The 21,764-nt window shown below is 45.4% G+C and overlaps 1 protein-coding gene across 1 annotated transcript in view; it reads left to right on the top strand.

The window, feature by feature from the left end:
- The first annotated feature begins 19,881 nt into the window (after positions 1–19,881).
- The window catches only part of LOC144723454 (fasciculation and elongation protein zeta-2-like), a 35,040-nt gene continuing 33,157 nt past the window's right edge, over positions 19,882–21,764 (top strand). Inside the window, exon 1 of the mRNA XM_078602224.1 lies at positions 19,882–20,505. Coding sequence (XP_078458350.1) covers positions 20,081–20,505 — 425 coding nt within the window. The 5' untranslated portion in view covers positions 19,882–20,080. The remainder of the gene's footprint in view (positions 20,506–21,764) is intronic.

The raw sequence follows: 21,764 nt of genomic DNA, 5'->3' as shown, positions 1-21,764 counted from the left end.
AGGCGAGTCCGTGCCCTTGGTGCAAAGTCAATAATCAAAATCCAATCTTCGCAGAATAAAGACAGAGTGTCACACTTCAACTATTTTCTTAACTGTTACATTGTCTTGTACATGTACAATTAAACATGTACAGCCCTTTGTCAATGCACTGTCCATTATCTGAAGGTAATGGAGGTTATATGACCGTACTTCATTACGGGCTGATTTAATGGAGGGAGCATAGATGTGGGAACAAAGTACTATGCAGCACGGATATTCAGTTTGCAGCAGTGCCCTTGATCTGTCGACAACGTGGCCTTGCAGCCTGCTCAAATCACCTGCTGTGCATGGTGGTCGACCAATGAAGCGCTATCCAGCCTCAAATCCGGCTTAGAGATGGGGCACATTCCGGGTGGTGTGGTCAAAGGCCTCATTGTCTTGTGCACGACGAATTTATCCTCACCCTTGAGTGTTGGCGGGCAATGATTCGTTTATCTTATCATATATACATTGTTTTTAAACTTGGATTATACCATGGAACCCTCTGCTCCCGCCCCCACCACTGCATTCATCAACAAATTGTAGCCAACATGTATGAATGGTGAACTTGTTTTATGTATTTTGAACTTCGAATGTCGTCAATCATGCTAGTCTGAGGTGCAGAGGAAGGACAACAAACTAAACACACGAAGCAGTTCTCAAGAAATGAGTTTTCAATCTATATTTAAAAGTGCATATCCTTCAGTGGCTTCCTAATATCGGAAGGAAGAGCGTTCGAGACGGCCACAGAAGCGCATCTGAAAGCGCGCGATGCGGTGACCGTCGTCTTTGTTCGATAGATAACCAAAAGCCGCCGCTGCTGTGAGGATGACCTAAGTTCACGCGATGATGGTTTATGCTCCTTGACGCGATCATCAAGGTATTGTGGTTCATTATACGCAGTGAAAGTAAATCATGTATTTTTCCAGCGACGATACTTCCCAGCAACTTTTGTACAGCACAGTCTCAACATACACGTAAAACAGTTGAATGTGCGAGCTAAATGTTCTGTTACAACTTAAACTCATTTAAATTCCACTTAATCGAATTTCTGACCCACTGGCACTTGATCTTTTTTTTGCAGAATGTTGATTTTCCCAGCTGCTGACTTTTTTCCCTCTCTCTCTCTGCATGTTCATTCGCAACATGGATTATGTATGTGTGTTGAACTTCTTTCGCACCGTGCGTAGCCAACCGTGCTAATCAGAGGTGCTGCTACAGCGATGGGCGCATGAAGCCACGTGGCTCTGGGGAAAGGGAGGTGGGGCGGGCTATGTATTTGTTTTTAGATGTCTCGGCAAGGACCTGATGGTTCCAGCTCAACTTCACCCACGCGCACACCTGTGGAGGTAAAAAACGCAATTAAATTAGTGGAGTTCTTTTTTAGGAAAATAATTATGGGCGATGCCACAGTTTCGGTTTACGCCACAGGCGTGGCAGACGGCCAGGTACCAGCTGCAGGGCCCACGCTGTGGTGAGTGCCGGACGAAACTACGACAGGGCCCAAATTTGGCACAGGGCATGCACCACAGCTTTGTGCCTCTTCTGCACCTGGGTGTTTACATGTGGACTGGCACGGGTGTTTACATGTAGACTGGCACGGGTGTTTACATGTGGACTGGCCCGGGTGTTTACATGTGGACTGGCAAGGGTGTTTACATGTGGACTGGCACGGGTGTTTACATGTGGACTGGCACGGGTGTTTACATGTGGACTGGCACGGGTGTTTACATGTGGACTGGCACGGGTGTTTACATGTGGACTGGCAAGGGTGTTTACATGTGGACTGGCACGGGTGTTTACATGTGGACTGGCACGGGTGTTTACATGTAGACTGGCACGGGTGTTTACATGTAGACTGGTACGGGTGTTTACATGTGGACTGGCACGGGTGTTTACATGTAGACTGGCACGGGTGTTTACATGTAGACTGGCAAGGGTGTTTACATGTGGACTGGCACGGGTGTTTACACGTAGACTGGCACGGGTGTTTACATGTGGACTGACCCGGGTATTTACACGTGGACTGGCCCGGGTGTTTACATGTGGACTGGCCCGGGTATTTACACGTGGACTGGCACGGGTGTTTACATGTAGACTGGCAAGGGTGTTTACATGTGGACTGGCAAGGGTGTTTACATGTGGACTGGCCCGGCTGCACGGGTGTTGGCATGTGTTTGTGTACCTGTGTGCTTACGTTGGAAGATCAAACTGCCATTACTGTTGTTATTAATTTGTAACGCTATTTTCTTGGGCCGAAGAATGAAAAGCCGAGCAACGTGGCACAAGCAGTTGCTGTCTCTGTTATTTCAACAAGCAGCTGGGTGAGTGTGTCTGTGAGTGTCTGTTTTTCTTTATGCTTTCGGAGTCCCTGACCCTCTGCTCACGATCATTAAGGACCTTCATGATGGTGAGCGGGCCCGGGTAAAACTACGTGGCCGGGAGTCAGAGCCTTTCCCTGTACACCTGGGGATGCGACAGGGATGTCCTCTGGCTACCACATTATTTAACATCTATTTTGACCGCGTAGTTCGTGAAGCCTTCAATAGCTGTACCGGGGGAATTTCCATTTGGTACAGATATAATGGGAGGCTGATCGACGCCCGGGTGTGATCAAGGGATGGCTCCCTATTGATCAACCACGTTATGTATGCCGATGATTTGGTAATAGCTGCTCAAGATCGGCCTCTGTGGAGGAGGCTCGTGAAGGACGCTACTGGGCAGTTGGAGGCAGTCGCCCTCCAACAACAACGGAGGGCGGAGGAGCTACGCTCACAACAACGAGCAGAGCGCCGGGTGGCTAAAGCACAGCAAGTTGGCACAGTAGGGGGCACAGGTGGTGCATCAGCCAGTCATCTCGGTCATCTCGGTCAGTCGACCCGTGGCAACTGGGTCTGCCCCGTGACCTCCTGCCAGCGGGCGTTCGACACTTCACGTGGCCTCAAGGTGCACATGGCCTGGCACAAGCGTCGTGGTGACGTCACCGCCACTTAGTGGCGAAAGGCGGTTGTTGTGTCTGTGTGTATGTGTGTCTGTGTGTGTCTGTGCGTGTGTCTGTGCGTGTGTCTCTGTGTGTGTCTGTGCGTGTGTCTGTGTGTGTGTCTGTGTGTGTCATGTCATGGTTAGCGCGCCGTGCTACGAACCCAGCGGCCCGAGTTCGATTCCCGCTTACGGTCACCAACGCCAGTGACGATAGTCTGAGCCGGTCTTGGTCTTCCTCTAGGTCGACTCAGCCTCAAATGAGTACCTGGTGCGCGTTGTAAAATCATTGCCACTGGGGAGACAAAGGCGGTCGGGCGTGGCGATGGCCACCCACCCCCTCGTGTACTGTGCTGACCTTTATAGGTGTTCGCTAACAGCACTTGCCCCAACAGTCTGTTGAGGCTATACGGGGGATCTTTGTCTTTGTTCAATCAGTACTCGGGAAACGGAAAGTCGTACGAAATTGAAACTAATATCGAGCAGCGCATTTTTTTTCACCGCTCACTTGATCATTTCATTGTTTACAGATGTGTTGTAAATGTGTTCATGCTGTTTTAACAGACATCTCTTAAACAATGGCGTCATTTCTGCAAGCCGGTGCAGTGCACTTTTATTAATCATTATGTCACGTATCCTTTCTTGCCTACACAAATATATATAGAGAGTACTCGTGCTCATTACAGTACCTAATCAACAAACATCTGTTTACACATTTACCGCAAATGACAACTTATGCATGGTGAGCGAACTGAGTTGTGAACACCGTCACACGAGTTTGATGCCTGTTACAGTCAAGGCGGAGCATCGTCGATGGCGAGCGATATCTGAACAGGGTCCTGGGCTCACCCCTTCAGCAATCCCCACTGACCAGAGTGGTGAAGTATGGCCCAAACAACCGCCATGACCAGGAGTCTGCAACCTGCGGCTCCAGTGCCGCATTGCGGCTCTTCAAGGGACTGCTGCCTCACCTGATTCAGCCAAGTGCGCATTGCGGGTTTTGAAATATCGTGGGGGGGGCGGGTTACCGAATTAGATTTTAAAAAATGCCACTTCGAATTAGTTTGGTTGCACGTCACTGACATGGTGTGAAGAGGCCTTATCCAGCTTGGTTCGACAATGGGCTGAAAGCTATAATTATTATCACATGTAACTTCAGATTAAAAATATATATCAAGCTATATATCAAGTTTATATATAAATGGATTGTATTATTACCTACAGATTTGCATGTTCTGGCAATAACGTGTGCCTGTTACGTTGTTGTTGAATGTAGTCTTTGAGGCTCATTGACAATTCCATATTTTTCCTAATGCTTTATTATCTGTATATCAAAACATAAAAATGAAATGTGTAAGGTACCCACAAATTGTAATGTAAATAACATGTTTTCTTCTTCAAAGAATTACACGTTGATATCCCACAAATGTAAATTATGTTCACGATATTCAGTTTTGTAACGTAATGGAAAAAGTACAAGTGGCGTATGTAGGTCTGTACCTAATTTACGGAAATATGTTTCAGCACCTCTCTATTTCCCCTCTCAATACATCGATAATGGCATATACAATTAGCTTCTATGTGTCTTCTGGCCGTTAAGATGTACATACATTTTGAACGTCTTTTGCACCGTACTTAGCCATCTGTGCTACTTTGATGTACAGGGTGGTCCAGATGTCTCGTGGCCCCCAATTAATCGACCCCTAACATTATTTTTATGTCCTTGTTCACTCTGTTTTTACACCATTTGAAATACAAAAAAATCTTACGTTTTAGATCTGGACCACCCTTACGGTCCTTGAATACCTAGTAAAAATGTGCTATATAAATGCAATATGATATTATAAATAATGCATTGTGGTGCAGTGGTTAGCGCATTGCACTATGCACGTATTGATCTGCGTTTTATGAATTACCACTGTTAACATCAGTGGCAAGTGATATGTGAATAGATCCTAGCTCCCCCTCCCTCCCCCCCCGCTCCATCAGTTCAGTTTATTTTGAAGTACCCTGTGAGCTCAAACGCTCTTCGATCGTGTTCATCAGCCCGCACTGACCAGCACAGTAACACACACGTGATTCTTTGCCAGGTCTTGTTTCATGACCTTCTGCACTGCAGGGGAAGGTGGCTCGGTCAGAAGTCTTCCGCAGGGCTTACAGGACGTGGAACTAATTTCAGCTCCAGGTTCACCTGATGGAGAACCCTCCCTGGGTACTCATTTGAGGCTGGGTCGACCTTCAGGGAGGCCTCCCTCCAGGTGCTCATTCCAGGCTGAGTCATCATGGGGCAGCCTCGCACCTGGCGCTCATTTCAGGGCTGTGGTGGCTTGGAGCTGCTTCTCACCGGGCTCTCATCTCGCGTTGACTTCAGCTGCGAGAGGCCCCTCCGGTGGGTAGAGCGACTGCAAGAAAGCCGACCTCGCTGGGACGTGGGGCTCAAGAGTTGCATTTCGTACAGGGAGCCTGCGACGTGTTGTCCACCCCCCCCCCCCCCCAGGTTATCTACGTGGAGATATACCGCCGGGGTGTATGGGTGAGCACTCTGGACTTGTAATCCCGAGCTCGTCCCCCATTGCATTTGATCCCACGGCGTTGGCGTTGCAGTTGGCACCATGGGTAGCTTCGTTTAAAATCCTCCTGCCTCTGTCCGCTCAGAATGATAACTACTGGCTACACAACAGCTAGCTGATCGCGTGTCGTGCAATGTTGGAGTAAACGTGTGGGTACTTCCCACTTCTGCAAACACATTCAGGCAGCGTGTACCAGTCGACTAGCGTACGGTCTATAAGGGGTTTCTAAAACTCCCTCTCGTGTCAGCCCCTTCCACTAGCAGTGGCATAAGAAAGTAATTTCAGGGCTGCACCTTTTCCTTTTAACTTAGGGTTATGCTTTGATTTAGTTTCCTCTGTTGCGTTTGTTACAAGTAACATAACATCATATACACGTTTCATATGAAGCCCTGTGTCAATCCGCCACTGAATAATGGCCTCCCCATGCTTTGTCGGCCATGTATGTTGTTTAACCATGTTTAACCATGTTTAACCATGTTTAACCATGTTTAACCATGTTTAACCATGCTTAACCATGTTTAACCATGTTTAACCATGTTTAACCATGCTTAACCATGTTTAACCATGTTTAACCATGTTTAACCATGTTTAACCATGTTTAACCATGCTTAACCATGTTTAACCATGTTTAACCATGTTTAACCATGTTTAACCATGTTTAACCATGTTTAACCATGTTTAACCATGTTTAACCATGTTTAACCATGCCGGTCAGTGCAGAATGCTTCGGATATCACGCAGCACGAATACCATCCATGGCCAGGAATCACACTCAGGTGGTTGAGTTCCAATGCACAGCACGCCGACCTCTGCGCCACCAACGATCAAAGTGATGTTGCCGTGGAGGAGGGTGTTTGTACCACAGCACGTAGTGTAGGATTGCTGTTTGCCACGGGAATGATCTACACAAAATGACCATTTGTACAAGTAATGGCTAAAATAAAATACTGTGAATGTGGTGGTGGTGGTGGTGGTGTGATCATTCTGAAGGCGACCCGATGCAATGTGTGTTTTAGTAATACACCTCCAAAGTCATAGTCAGTTGCATTAGGTTACTTGTCAATTATATCAAATCATATGTTATGTATTATAAGGCGGAATTAACCAGGTAACACAGACACCCAGGAACTTTCAAGACATTTCCCTAAGTTTCTTCCATAAATCAGTATAGCGTCAGCAGACATTGCATGCTATGCCATGGATCAGAAATGATGGACAATTACGAAGAGAACGGAACAAAAGTAGAAGCACGGAGAGGTGTATGTTTGGATTTCCACTGGGAGACAGAGAGAGGCACATCGAGATCAGAGATTCATCAATCATATGCTGACATCATTATTGCCTGTCAATAAAATTAAGTGGGAATTTGGCAGAATGCCCTGCTGGAAGGGACGACGGCCACTGGGTAGAGTGGTCGCCGGAGGAGGGAACACAATGACCGCCGCAAAGATGGAACGATGTTTATTGTTTATTTATGTCTGTTAATTGTGATTCATTTTTTAATTGCTTGGTTGCACCGTGGGACCAAGAGAGAGGACTGTAATTTCATCTGTGTTGTATGTCATGCATGTAACACACTTGACAATAAAGTGACTTTTGACTTTTTTGACTTTTTGAACGATGAGATCAGCTGAGTTTATTAACACGTCGGCTTTCGCGACCAATGTCATCCATACTAGAAGTGTCTTGAGCTCAGCGCGTGGGCAGGAACGAGAGGGACTCTTGCACCGCAGGATCATGAGAGATGGTGACACCTTCTTGGTTCTTTCGGTAAAGTCACGTAGAATGGAAATAATAAAATAATAAAAATACAACATAATAAAAATAATTCTCACGACGTTTCGGCCACAACGCAAGCAGCCGTCCTCAGGTGAAGAACAGGTCTGTCGAGAAGACGGAGTCTGAATGACACACTCCAGGCTTGGAGCGACTATTTAAGATGGTGACTCCTTGGGAAGGCCTTCATCCAGCAGTTGACAATGTCCGACGATGATGAAGGCAGTGGCTGGGAGTCACCTATTCCGGCAACGCCACGACACAAATCCCGTCCAGCAGTCGAACAACTATTGCCCACAGTGCGGCCGGTGCTTCTTTTGAAGGGCTGGCCTCTCATCCCATGAACACGCGCAGGAAAGTGATGCCGAGAGCTGCTCTCCGCAGTCGTCGTTGTTTGCCGAAGACGACACGTGAGTGACATTCTCCTTCGAGCAGACGGCTAGCCTTACCAACCTGCACTGACCCGCATGGTGAAGTAAAGTCAAATAGCCCTCCCTCCCTGTCTGCACTATTCTTCTTCATTCGTATGGCTCATGTAGATGGAGATCAACAACTACAATTTCACATTCAGCTGCTCAAGCCAGACAACTGCGTCAGAAGCAGCGGAGTGCATCGCTGTGATGTCTCCTTCGTGTTTGTGGATCGGGCATTGCACACTGGAGTTTCTCATTGCGTGCATCGGGTATCTGCCATGGTTTGTAGGGTGGAGCATGAGCTTCTGTCTGTACGGGGAGGGGGAGGCCCTAATACAACGATGGATTTGGAAATGGGCTTTTACTCGTACATATGCAATTTATGTAACCATGGGACCTATGCTGCTGCATTTAGTTCTTACTTTCTCCTTTGTGCAAGCTAGCGTACCCTAAAACTTACACAGCCTCACTTGATAAACGACTTGCGTTTAAGCCAAGGGCCAGTGGGTTATCTAGTCACTGCAGAGCACATGGGGGGGGGGGGCACCGGTGGGAGAGCCACGGAGGAGTTGGCAGATGAAGTTGGGCTGAGTGGGGCCACCTGGGGGGAGGTTGCATGTAGGGGTCATCTTATTAAAATAGCCGCGTGCGTGTGTGGGTGTATATGCACGTGCACGTGTGTGCCCACGTGTGCGTGTATGCACACGTGTTACAAGCCTGTTCTTTTATGGCAATTACAAAAACTGGTGCTATGAAAATACAAGACGATGTGGATTTATATAGTGTCTAAACGCAACTGCATCTGTAGACACTGTACAGAAATAGTGGGCATGTTTGTTTTATAGAGAGAGGCAGTCAGTCATAGGCAGAGGGGGGGGAAAGGGGAGGTCTTGAGTCTGGGCCTGAACAGCGGCAGATGGATAGGGGAAAATGTTGTGAGTGTTTATCTCTTGAAATACGTGGCTTAATTTATATACAGCAATTGGGACATATGCAATGTGAATTCATGTGTAGTGCATTTCTCTTGAAATTCTTATTCGTGATATTACAATTCGATAAAACGACAAAGCCAGTTTACAGCGTTGCTGATGAATTTCAACATTCAGTACCGATTCCATGAGGTCACAAGTTCTGCGGCTGAAGTAAACAAGTGCTCGGTTGGACATTTCACACGAAATTCACAGCCAGCAAAGACGTAGAGTGCACATAAGCCTGTATTTATAGGTGATAAACAGAGTATCATTGACTTCCTGTTTAGATTCTGTGCAAAAACCTGGAAGCCTGGCCAAATTACACTTATTGCACCCAGTCTTGTCAGGTCATTGACGCTACGCAGGTGTTGAACCTGTCCGGCGCTTGGTCGTTTGACCACTAGGGCTTTCCAGATGTTGGAGTGGAGCTGCTTGGTGGCCAAACAGTTGGCAGTGTTGAGCGTCACACGTGCAATTGGCCAAGCATCCCAATGCAGGATCTCCATGGACAAAAAGGGCTTCAGGTTCAATGAGGCTTTCCCAGAAACAATAATGGTCATGATTTTTAACCGAGACAAAGGCACTTGATTAACTTGCTCTGTGCCACACTGCGCACGACAGATTGTTATACTGTGATCTGTGATCGGGGACTGAAAAAAATACATTTTCAGTTCTGGTGATTTGTCTATTAATCGTTGACCTGTAGCACCCTGTTTTACAGTCTACACTAAGAAAATACCCCACCGTGAATTCCATTGCACGAATGAGCAGTGCTGTATCGGTGGGGGGGGGGTTCGCTGAAAAGAGATGGGAATTTTGGCAAAGATGTAAAAGTGGACGATGGCCCAAGAGCCTTCTGCCCAATCCAGACACCATCAAGCTCCCTACCGCTCTGCTTTCTTAATGGAATGTCAGGACATCTTCACACATTAATCTGTCCCTGCAGATGCTAATGATGAGTGTAAAATGTAAGCCTCTACAGCAATGGCACATTCGTCATAATACATAATCAGCGTGCGTGATTCATTACCGTTTTAGAATTCTCAGGATTTGTGATGTGTTAACCGTTCAACATGTTTATATTCCCACTCATGCTAAATAGGGAAATACCACTGGTCTGTCCGCATGGCCACACGCACAGTGCTGAATTGTCAGGTGCACCACCTTATCCTGACCTCCCTCGCTAATGATAACTTTGGGTGAAGTGGAATGTTTTTTTCCACATTCTTGAGCGAACAGAACTTTAAATCATCACACAAAAGCACAACACCAGCCTTCCATTTATTGCAGCCTCTGATTATCAAATCCAATGTCTCATTCAAATCCAAAACTCGGTCAACAAAAGAAGACCAGCTGCATCAGAAGCATCTGAATCTTTTTGATTTCAGTTCTGATGTTCAAACTCTCGGTAACCAAAACAAAATGTGTTGGACTTTGAGCGTTTGGGTAATTGTGGGGCAGGCAGTGACTAAAAGCAGGAATTTTTACTGAGGGCCCCAGGGCTGAGGTCACCTTCATAAACCAATAGGAGAAAGCCTCATTGCTCCATAGATTTCATCCAATCAGACATTTGTTGTTGACCTGGGCATGCCCTGCTCTGTGATCCGTCACCCTTCCACTGCCATTTGTGCTTTCAAAAAAAATCTATATTTTACTGCCCCGTTCAAACTATCGTCCATAAATTAATATTCAGCATCCGTGTGAAAATAAACAACCCAGGGTTTCTTTCGACATCCCAGCTTACACTCTTGCCAGGATTCGCTATAATTTCGTGCAGGTGACAGCTCGGTCACATTTATTTTTTCTATAAAGCACGATTTCCTATTTAGACATACGCATCCATCACGGCTGCTTTTGCCTGCATCTTGAGGGAGAGAGGGGGGGAACAAAACACCTCCTTCTTGCTGTCAGGGCATGTCTCACTGCATGCTCCAGAAATGCGCACATGCGTTTTAAAACAGATGGCACCTGTCAAATTTAAAAAGCCAGCCAGCACGTCGAGTTTGCCGCGAAAACGGTGCGAGCTTTTCCGCGGAAAGGAAATGGGTCTGAACAGAGAGCAATTAGTCTGATTAAACGGAACGGCAGAGTTTCATGTCTGTGACTACTGTGAACGCCGAAAAACGAACGCTCGTGGTCGATAGTAATAAGAGTTCTTACACAACGCGGTCGACGACTTCTCGCAAACATCCCTTGGCACACCTGCTGCTACTACGAGAGACTCCCTTCATTATATATTTATATTTACAATGCTGGAACGGGTTGTGATACATTCATGTAACTTTTTTTGTGTTAAGTAAATAAGTATCCTTTAACAGATGCTATGATCCATTGAGCTGTACCTGATATTGCGTGTGAGTGTACAGCTGCGGATTTGACGGCTGAGACTTGTGGTTAGGATTTGGATTATTTCCACAAGGCACATTAAAAGTGTCCGATTATTGCACAATTTTGACTTTATACTTAGAGCGTTAAGAGATGCGTTCACATGCTCGCGCTATTCATGGAAGCGATTTGATACAACACGGTGATGAAAAATTGAGAGGTAATGTTTAAAACTTGTCTCACATTTGAATGTCGGCGTGAGTTGCCAAAACCTGTCATTGTTTATAGCTGGTGTCTTCAGTGACACTCAGTGAACAAATGAAATACTGTGTAATGTTTTGTTCATTTTTGTATCAGATTTCTCCCATCAACTTTTTAAATAGCACCTTACTTCAGCACATGAACTAAAACATTACCTAAACATGGGTTTGATGTGACATGAACTTTAAGAAATCCTGCAAAACAGTATATATATTTTAAACATTAAGAGATTAAAATCTAATAAAGTGACTCATTACCCAATAACAACTGCATATTATATTTCAATATTTAATTTAGTATCTATAAATAACAATGCAATAAAGAAAAACAATGGGACACAATCCATTACCGTATGACCAGCATCAGAATATTTATGTATACTGGAGAAATCTGATGAGCTAATGGACAGTTTTGATTTGGAAACAAACGTGCACTTTCTGAGTCTAACCCAAAGTTAAATCCTGCATTCAGACTACAATCACTTGTTTACAACCCTGAGATAGTGGAGGAAATTCCACATTACTATGGCGAAGGGGGAGGAGTCTCTATACAGGGCAATCGCTGTTCACTTCCCCACAATGTAATGCCCATTGTATTGACCCTGGAAGAATGATGGGCTCAGTCAATCCCCCAACCAGAATTTTCAGTCGCAACCTTCCGATTGCAAGCCGCTCGCTGTGTCGCTGAGTCACATACACAATCCTGTCTATGTTGTTCAAGACTTATATGGAAACCAAGGTAAAACAATTCCATAATGCGTGGGTGATACATTATAAAGGTAGGGTTTGTGTTACAAATGCAGAAGAAACTATCCATTATTTTGTTAATAAAATGTTTGAAAGTAAGTAAGATTCCTCTTTTTACTGTACACGTCAATAATTGCTGGTGATTATGTTTGTTGCTTAAATATGAGATGCGGCTATAGGGAAAATAACAAAATTATCTCAAACATCATCAATCTGGATGAACAACAGCATTGGAACGCCTCCGATAATATTGCATTACAAGATCTGCAAAATTTCGATGTAAAGCTTTCGTGACTGCAGGGATTCATATTCTTGGTTCTTTCGGTAAAGTCACGTAGAAGGGAAATAATACAATAAATTATTATGGTTTTTTATTATTATTTCCCTTCTACGTGACTTTACCGAAAGAACCAGGAATACAATCTGCAAATGTATGTTGCCCTCTAGTGTGTTGCTGAGATACAGCGTCTCTACGTGAACTGCCCCACAGCTCCGCTATTGTGGCGCAGGTCTTGTTCGCAGCGAAGAGATCCCAAGACCAGCATTACTTTCAGCAGACACCATTTCAAACAACCTTCCATCGTGGCTGTGTCTTTGTCTCGTCTCTGATGTTAAGTATTTGAACAATTATTTAGAAAACAATTCTGAACGGGTTTTTTTTATCAACAGAGTACTGAAGATACTCTGTTGCCTTTTCGCCGGGTCTTCCCTAGAAAAGAGAATGTGAACGGGCTCTCTCACCTGATATTTAAATAAAACACACACACACACCTGTACATGCTCGGGCTAACATCAGATCTCTGGCAATGCGTCTGGTATCACCAGACCTCACAAGCCCCGTGGAGGCGGGTCTGGCTGGCGTATCACGCAAATAGTCCGAAACGCCTTTCCCGTGGGTGTCGACGTTTCATGCACCCTGCCTTGTCGGGAGAAGGCAGCGCAGCAAAACACAAAATGTGGACTCCCACCTTGCTCCGTCTGCGTTTGCCCGTGCACTCATGCTCTTGCCCCCCCCCCCCCCCACAAGTATAACACCGTTATATGTATAGGACCGAAGAACTTGCGGGACTCATCACGTGGCTGCCTGCCCCTGTCTGTGGTTGCCCCTTGCAGGTTGGCTACGTACGGTGCGAAAGAGGTTTAACCTCCATATATAGCGCCTCTGAGTCGTTCTCTCTCTCTTGAGAGTGAACGAATACTGTGCGGCCAAGCATCACAAGTTGAAATTATTATTATAATCAGGGATGAGCGTGGACAATGCTTTGATGAGCGATCACCATGCGTGACAGGTGCTACGTTGTGTGCAGTAGAGGGCAGTGCACAAGAATTAAGTGTTGGATTGTAAACAGGACCCTGCGGGGTGGGCTGGTAGGAACGAATAACCAAAGAATATAAACATAATGTATTATTACACTTGTTAAGCCAGGAAAGCCCCACTGAGTCAAAAGGTTTTTGTAGGGTCCTGCCAAGTGTTTGCAGTAGGGGGCGATGTTGATAGACGGACGGACGGACAATATAATCTATTGGTGGTCTGGTCCACTTCGTTCCTACCAGTATAACTTTCCACGTCTATGCTTGACCCATTCACCACCACGCACTACTCAGTGGAGTGAAATGTTGCGAGTTTGGTAGTAATTTGTGTTCGGCAGAAATGGATGTACTTAAGCAATTTGTACAGCACTTATATATGTAATATTTATTTATTTTGACTTGTTTACCTTCCCTATGCTTTGCACTCCTATCGCTTTGTCTTGTTTGTTGCTGTAACACTCTGACCACGTGCCCCTACTGGACGTGTGTGGAAAAGCGCTTCACAGCTCATCGGATTCCTCCACGATGAATAGAGTTTCTGATTCCGAGATAAAGATTCTGATTCTTAAATAACCCCCACGACCGACAAGGTCAGTCCAATGATAAAGGGCTGTGTGCATCGAACATGAGAATAATGAAGGGCTCTCCGTGTGTGAGCCTATTGAATGTCAATGTATCTGCTTTTTTAAACAGTGTAACATGTCAGTGAAATAGCCGCGAAGCGTGTCTTTGTAGAAGTAGGTGTGAGGAATATTGTTTTAAATGAAGGACAGCACTGTAGAATTTAAAATAGAATTCGTGATTTTTATACAGCATTTACAATGGTAAATTATCAATCTACATGCAAGCTTTTAAAAAATCAGGTTACTAAAATAGTTTGCTGCATTTTGACGAATACGTGTTTGCAGATGTATAAATAGCATAACGTACTGTACTCTGTGAGCATTAATCATACATTGAGGTTTAATTATAACAAAGATTCGAAACTGCGTAACACCGCTCAGTTTCATGGAACAGAAGCAATTACTACAAATGAACGGTTGAGGTCGGCATTGAGTTGGTAAATGCAATTGAGTGAAATGCGCAGAGGAGCTAAATATTGGCAGACAGAAGAGAAACAATCTTTCCAGTGACATGTTCAAAGTCAAAACATCCCATCGGCAATTGGGCAACAGAAGGTTTTTGACCTATTTCGCACTCATAATATTTAACATTGAATCATAGCGCATGAAACAGTTTTCTATTGTAATTGTTGCAAGCTAAAGTCAGCATGATGCGTAAGAACACATTGCTTGGTAAGTGTAAAGGTTCAGCCCTGAAATTATGTGGGGCGCCACGGTGACTAGATCTTGACTACCTCGCCTGGTATACAGGAGGTCGTGGGTTGGATCCAGACCCTGACGCCTGTTGTATATTTGGAGTTTGCGTGTCTCTCTCCCTGTGGTGTGCGTGGATTTTTCTGCTGGTCCTCCCGTTCATCTATCCACGTTTAGAAACCTGCGTTTATAGTATTTGGCTCTTACAAAATGTCCACCTGATAAGCCACTTGGTTGAGCTATCATTTCTGACCAGGTCGCTTCTGAAAAATAGCTCAGTGGGCCTTATCTGGTAAAACAAAAACAAAATTGTTTCCAGTTTATTTGTTCACGCCACTGGAACACCACTGCTGGTGGAAGGGCCTCCACTCGGAAGAGCCCCTTTATAGGGCATATTGGCCGACTCTCCCATCCTGGCCAGACGTCCTGGTACCCACATTTTACTCCACCGTATGCAACCTGTGAATCGACTCACTGTGGTGTACCCATCGTCTCAACTGCCACGGCGGGATATTGAACCGGATTCCTCTGGCTTGCAAGTCCAGTGCGCTGGCCATCAACATTGTGGTAGCATCCCCAAAGGACCTGAATGTGATGTAATAAGTGACGGAATTTATATTGGACTTGTGCTACAACAAGGGGTGTTTCATATTACTACGGACTTGTGATGTTTTAAAAGGCACCTCCCTACCCTTTCCCAACACTTACAAAAACACGTTTAATTAAAGAATACTTCTTTCTCAGGGCCAGTTGCACAGTGACTGGTCACATAAATGCACAAAAGGACCTTAAATTATACTGTACACATAAATGCCATCGTCTTGGAAGCGTGTTTCAATCATTCTGTAACTGCATTTAATGAATTATATCACAGTGCCACATTGCGTTTGGTATAAGGTCTCCATTTGTTACGTTTGCTCGCTTGATGAAATGTTGGTTGCAGCAAATTAATGTATCTGAAAATGGAAATGTGCATGTTTTAAACTGTATATTCTACAACAACGCAAACTTGTATTCCTACAAGTTATTTGTTGCTAAACTTGATGAATAATTGTAGTTTCCCATACACGTATTTGCAATGTAATAAACTCATATTCTAGCGGTTTGATGTCGGTCATTTTACTTGCAATTATGATTTTGAAAAGTATTCCTTACGTCCCTCATAAACGAGCGATGGACGATCGAGAAAATCGGTCTAATCTTAAAGGAAGGTGTGCATGGACGAGTACAGACATCGTCAACCGTGCTCTATCCACTGCTGGACGATGGCTTCCCCAAGCCGTCGCCATCTCTCGCAGTTTCGCCATGCGACAATTCATCCCTGGAATTCTTACGCGTGGGCTTATTTCGTCGCTCAGTCTCCAGTATGGCGAGCACCGTCTTGGGTGTGTAAGCTCCTTTGACTGCCATTCCATTGTAAGTCTCGACCACCGACCATCATCCCTTGCAGTCATGCGGCCTGTCCAAACGTCCTCAGTTTTCCTCAGAGTCAATGTGATGTCTCGGACTTAAGTGTGCTCCCCTTTAGGTCTCGCGGTGTAATTCCAAGCATGCACCTCAACAAACGTGAATAAACACCATGGAAATATTAAAAGCACAACAAATCAAAAAGGTACTTTGGAAATGAAATATTAAACGTAACAGAAAACAGAAACTGTTGCATAAAAAATTTACGTACTTTTAATTAAATTACCTTTAACGTGCAATTCAAGTGTGAAGCAACAAAGGACCGGATAAGAGAAGATAAATCAATAATGCATAAGCGAATATGAAAGATGAATCCCAAGAGTTTAGTCGACTATATACTCTAGATTTCTGAAACTCCCAAGTCAGCTGGGATGTGAGATGACCAGCAGATGGAAGGACAAATGTTATACTACCGTATCCCCTTATCTCCACGTTACTCCACTTTTGAAAAAAGCATACATGTTTTTTTATTGAATATTATGTTGAGGCTCTGCTGTAAATAAAACGCCGTTGACCACACCGGTTTTTGCAGAAGCTTTTGGGAACAAATAACACTGGAGATGGTGGCTCACAATTCGGGCAACACTTCGTGCTCTGAAATCCTCATACGACATGATGAAATGCAATGTGCCAGCAACATTTGACGCAGTAATTTTACTTTCAATTTACATTTATTTATTTAGTAGTAATGTTTTCCTTTTGGTTATGGAACAGTCTGTCTTACTCAGTTTCTATTAGATAAATTAATATGCAAATAAAAAAAAACTGGTTGTCAGAAAACTATTTCTTTATTCTCATCAGGCCCAACGGTGTAAGCCTGCAATGTGCAGTCTTCAAATCTATCTCTCTGACCTCTCTATACATGTACGATAAAGCGGGTCATTGCCTGAAACGTTGTCTATTATTAATTTCCTTTAAGGCAGTGTTATTGACGAATGTGAGTTGTTTTGTTAATTGATAGGATGTATTTCGCCAATGCCAAGGCAGACATGTGGATGATTGCAGCGATGAAACTCGTGATTACATCTTCATACCACAAAATGGTGTGGTTTTGTCAACATCGCTAAAACCGCTGTCTCGTTATGTATTTTACAGCCCTTTCTCAATCCACTGCTGGATGGTCTCAATCCCCACTCTTTGTCAGTCACGTGGGTTGTTTGACCATATTTCACAAAGCTGGCTAGTTTAATTTACTATGAGCCAAGAATGTCTGTGTGTCCCGTGCCTGACGTCACTCCACGTCAGCCAGCCCCCCTAATTAATACTCATGAACAGGTGACGTCCTCCACATGGACACCCCCCCTCATTAATAATCATGAGCAGGTGACGTCACTCCACATGGGGGGCCGAGGCGTCTCCTCCCCCCTTCTCAGCATCAACTTACAACCCTCACTACAAAGGCAGAACCCTCACGTCACGTGATCTCCGTAACGCTGTTGAGACATCGAAGTAAAAAGGACGTCATGATGAACAAGGGATTATAACCTTTAAATGACATAGGTCTGTGTCACCGCGCCCTTACAAATTGCACACGAATTGATGCAATGACTATCACGTCGCGCTCTGCTTTTCGCTTGCAAGTTTCAGATTTACTGAAATACACCCGTCCTTGGACGGGCAAAAGGCGAGTTGTTTGATATGAACAAGTGATATTGGTCAGGAGAGTCCTTGTTGAGCTGATGGACTCATAGTTTTCATCATCTGAGTGAAGAACGTAGATCGGAACGTAGATCTATTTCAATTACTATATTGTTGAACAACAGCCAGGCATGGTGCACAATCGTGTTGACGAAGTGCTCTTGCCAATAGCATTAGGTAATCCAAAAGCAGTTCTTTAGCGAGATTGGCTCGCAGTCGACACCAGTTCACTTTTCTTTATGAAGCAAATGTTGTTGGATGATATTCAGAATCAGAATATGTATTTATAACGGAGGAATCCGATGAGTTATAAAGCTTTTTCCTCACGGATGTCCAGTAGGGGTGGGTCAGAACGTTAGAATAACAAACAAAAATACACACGATAGGATTGCAAAGTATAGAAAAGGCTGATGGATTGACAATATTTTATTTGTGTCGCCTTTTACCCCGAATGCAAACTACAGTGTTGGGATTATAACGTAGCCATCATCGCGGAAACATCGTAGGACCCTTCTAAAGAGAGACACCACATGGGCTGCAGAGGGCAGTGCAGTAAATGCATCGTTGTTACACAGTACTCTGCTCTAAATGGCCTGACGATATTACCATAAATGTGCCCAGTCTTGTCATGTTTTTAGAAGCGAGCTAAGCAGCAGGGTTCGGCCTGGACAGTGCTTGGTTGGGCAACCACCGTGCATGTCAGGTTATTGTAGACTGCTGCCGGGCTATCCGATGTGGACAGCAGAGGACACATGCCACAATCTACTGATGTGCTGTATGTGTACGCTCCTACGTCTGTGCTTCCCGCTTTCACCCCCATTCACCACTGTAGTCATGATATACGGTTAAATAAACCGCACGGCATTGGAAGGTCCTCCAACCAGCAGATTTAGCAATGCCCCATAAACGAAGTAGGTGTTTTATATGGAGCGCTCCTTCCAATAACTGGTAATCCAGCTGCATTTAACCAGCCTGACTGCTGATGTCAGCCAAAAGGTGGAAACCGGTCCAAGGTTTGCTTGCTTAAATGTTGCTTGCTGATGATAAGACTCAAATATATTGTAAAAAAACGTACAATTTAATTGGTATTGGCCAAAAATTTGAATACTGAAAAAATGACCTGCACACACAGTACTCAATTGGGATTACACAAAGCGACATCGCCTCCTGCTCAAAAAAACGTGGATCAAACAAATGTCGTGATCATGCTTTGGCTTTTAATCTATCGCCCTTCATGCTCAGAACGCTTTAAATCGCATAGTATCTCAACTCACTGATTGGAAAGAGGCACCACCCCAGTGGCAGCTGTCCCTGTGGGCGCACAAGGTAATTCGGCACCCGGCCTGCAAACGGACACGTGTGTGCCACTAAGCGGCGATGATTACTGCTGTGAGTCATCTCAATTGATTTGTTAAAAAAAACTGTTCATATATATACACAGAACAAAGTTCTACTCATATTTAATAATAATTTTATTTTCTATAGCGTCATTCATGCGATTGCATCCAACAACGTAGCACATCAATTATCCAGTTCGGTACACAACATATAAAAACAAAACCGCACTACTTAGGATTGTTTTTATACATAAATAACGAGAAAAAAGTGCACGTAACAAGAAAAGAAAATCGCAGAGAAAACAAACTAAAGTAAATAAATTCGTTCGGTCTCCATGCCCCAGACCACCACAACGCCAACATTTCGCCGGATTTTTGGAGAGCCTTCACTGTAGTGGTGGTGGAGGGGCCCCCATGAACAACATTTTAATCCACATTTCATTTGTCGTACAAGTTCAAACTGAAACAATAAAGTAGCTCAATTTACATGTAGGTCCTCCTCTGAAGAAAAAAACCGTGATAATTATTTTCTAAATTTTTGTTGTTGAAATGAATCTCAGAGACCACCACCACAACGCCAACCCCACGCCCGCGTCACGTGACTGCGCGCGCCCTGCCGTCCCACTTACACTCATTGCGCATGCGCGAGAAACACCCCCCCCCCCATTTCCAACCCCCCCTCCCCACTTCTGTTTTCTTTCCCAGTTCACGTAAGCGGCCGCCGCCACGCGAGCCGCACGCCAATTGGCTGTAGACGCAGCACGTGACCGCCGCCCTCCACACGGGGGGCGGTGCCGCGCCTTGTGCGTGCTGGGAAATCTGCGCGTCCCCAGCCGCTCCAATTGCAGAGGCGAGGAGGAGGAGGCAGAAGAGGCGTCGGCGTGAGGCGAGAGACGAGAGGCCGGACACCCGAGGAGGAGACGGAGACCGAAGGAGGAGAGAGGGAACAGTGATGAGAGGCGCGAACATGGCCGCGCCGCTGGCCCACTTCGACGAGGACTGGCAGGACTTTAACGAGTTCAAGGCGCCGCTCACGGCCGCCGCCTCCTCCAAGCTCGACGATTCGCTCAACTCGAACGCCGCCGACGCCGCGGACGAGGACGACGATGACGGCGGCGATGTTCGTGGTGGTGGTGGCGGTGGCGATGCGTGTGGTGGAGCCGGGGTGGTGAAGGTGGCCTGCTCAAGCTCGGAGGAGCTGGGCGAGCTGGTGGACAACTTCTCTGGAGATTTGGGCTGCAGCTTCCAGTCGATGGAGGACCTGGTGAGCGGCTTCGAGGAGCAGCTGACCGCCTGCTTCAGGAACTTCAACGCCCCCACCGAGGCGCTGGCCCCGGTGCGAGCCCTGGGGGAGGCGGACGGGCTCCGAGACGACGAGTGAGTGTGTGTGCTGTGCATCGTCATGATCATCGGCATCGCGACAAGTGGCAGTGGCAGTAGTGGTATCAGTAGCAGCAGCAGCGGCATCATCGGCATCGTGACAAGTGGCAGTGGTAGCAGCAGCATCAACATCGTTACCATCAGGAGCAACATTGAACCTCAGTCACGGCATCATTGACGGTATCAAGAGCAAATTGAGCAGTATCAGCGACATCATCATCAGTCGCAGCAACATCATCATCAGTCGCAGCAACATTGAACACAGTCATCTTCCGCAGTATCATCATCAGCTGAAGTAGCATCAACGCGAGCATCATTTGCAGTCACAACAACATCAGTGGCAGCAGCATCGGCAACAGCATCATAATCCTCAGCATCCTCTCGCAGCAACATGGGATATCGCCAGCAGCGGCATAGTCGGCATCATCACCGTGGTCATCATTGGAGACCGTACCCGCAACATTACACACAGCAGCAGATACACCGGCAACATTCATCACCATTCGCCATCAGCAGTCGCATTAAACATCATTAGCGGCAACGTCACCAGCTTAGTCCGTATCGGCAGCATCACGAATAATAAGGAAGGGAAACAACATCGAGTTGAATGGCATCAGCATCATCGTAAACATGAGCAGCAACATATGATAATTGTTTTTTTGCCTTTTATCTGGCAACAAAACTGACACCTTTTTTTTTACCAGGAGTCATGTTTGCATTGACCACAATACCTGCAGTCGAAATGCAAACAAAAAACACACAACTCTGATAATGTATGCACTGTCCTTGAAATTTATTGGTCCACACCCGAGACAGCTTTCTTTAGAGCCTCGTCTCACATGGTGACTGCAGGTATTGTGGTCAATGCAAACATGACTCCTTGTAAAAAAAAAAGTGTCAGTTTTGTTGCCAAATAAAAGGGTAAAAAACCAATTATCATATGTTGCTACTGGCAAATGAGGTTCCAATGATGAGCAGCAACATTAAACATGAGCCACATAAGTTTCAGAAACACATCAGTAGCAGCAGCGTCATTATCATCATCAGAAGTACTTGTTGACAATAAACATAGCAGGAATAGATGTTTAACAATACCAGCATACATAAATATCGCCTGCATTAGCAGCCTCAGACGACAGGTAAAGCCGAGCCCCGGACATCGGAAGCATCATTTGGCACCAGGGGCATTAAACATAATGAGAATCATTGATGGCAGCATTAGTGGCATCCACGCCGACAAGATAGCGAGGTGCAGC

Source organism: Lampetra planeri, chromosome 18, assembly GCF_965212315.1.
Source record: "Lampetra planeri chromosome 18, kcLamPlan1.2.h2, whole genome shotgun sequence".
Taxonomy (NCBI): Eukaryota; Metazoa; Chordata; class Hyperoartia; order Petromyzontiformes; family Petromyzontidae; genus Lampetra; species Lampetra planeri.
The sequence above is the reverse complement of the archived record's forward strand: the minus strand, read 5'-3'. Positions and strand labels throughout refer to the sequence as shown.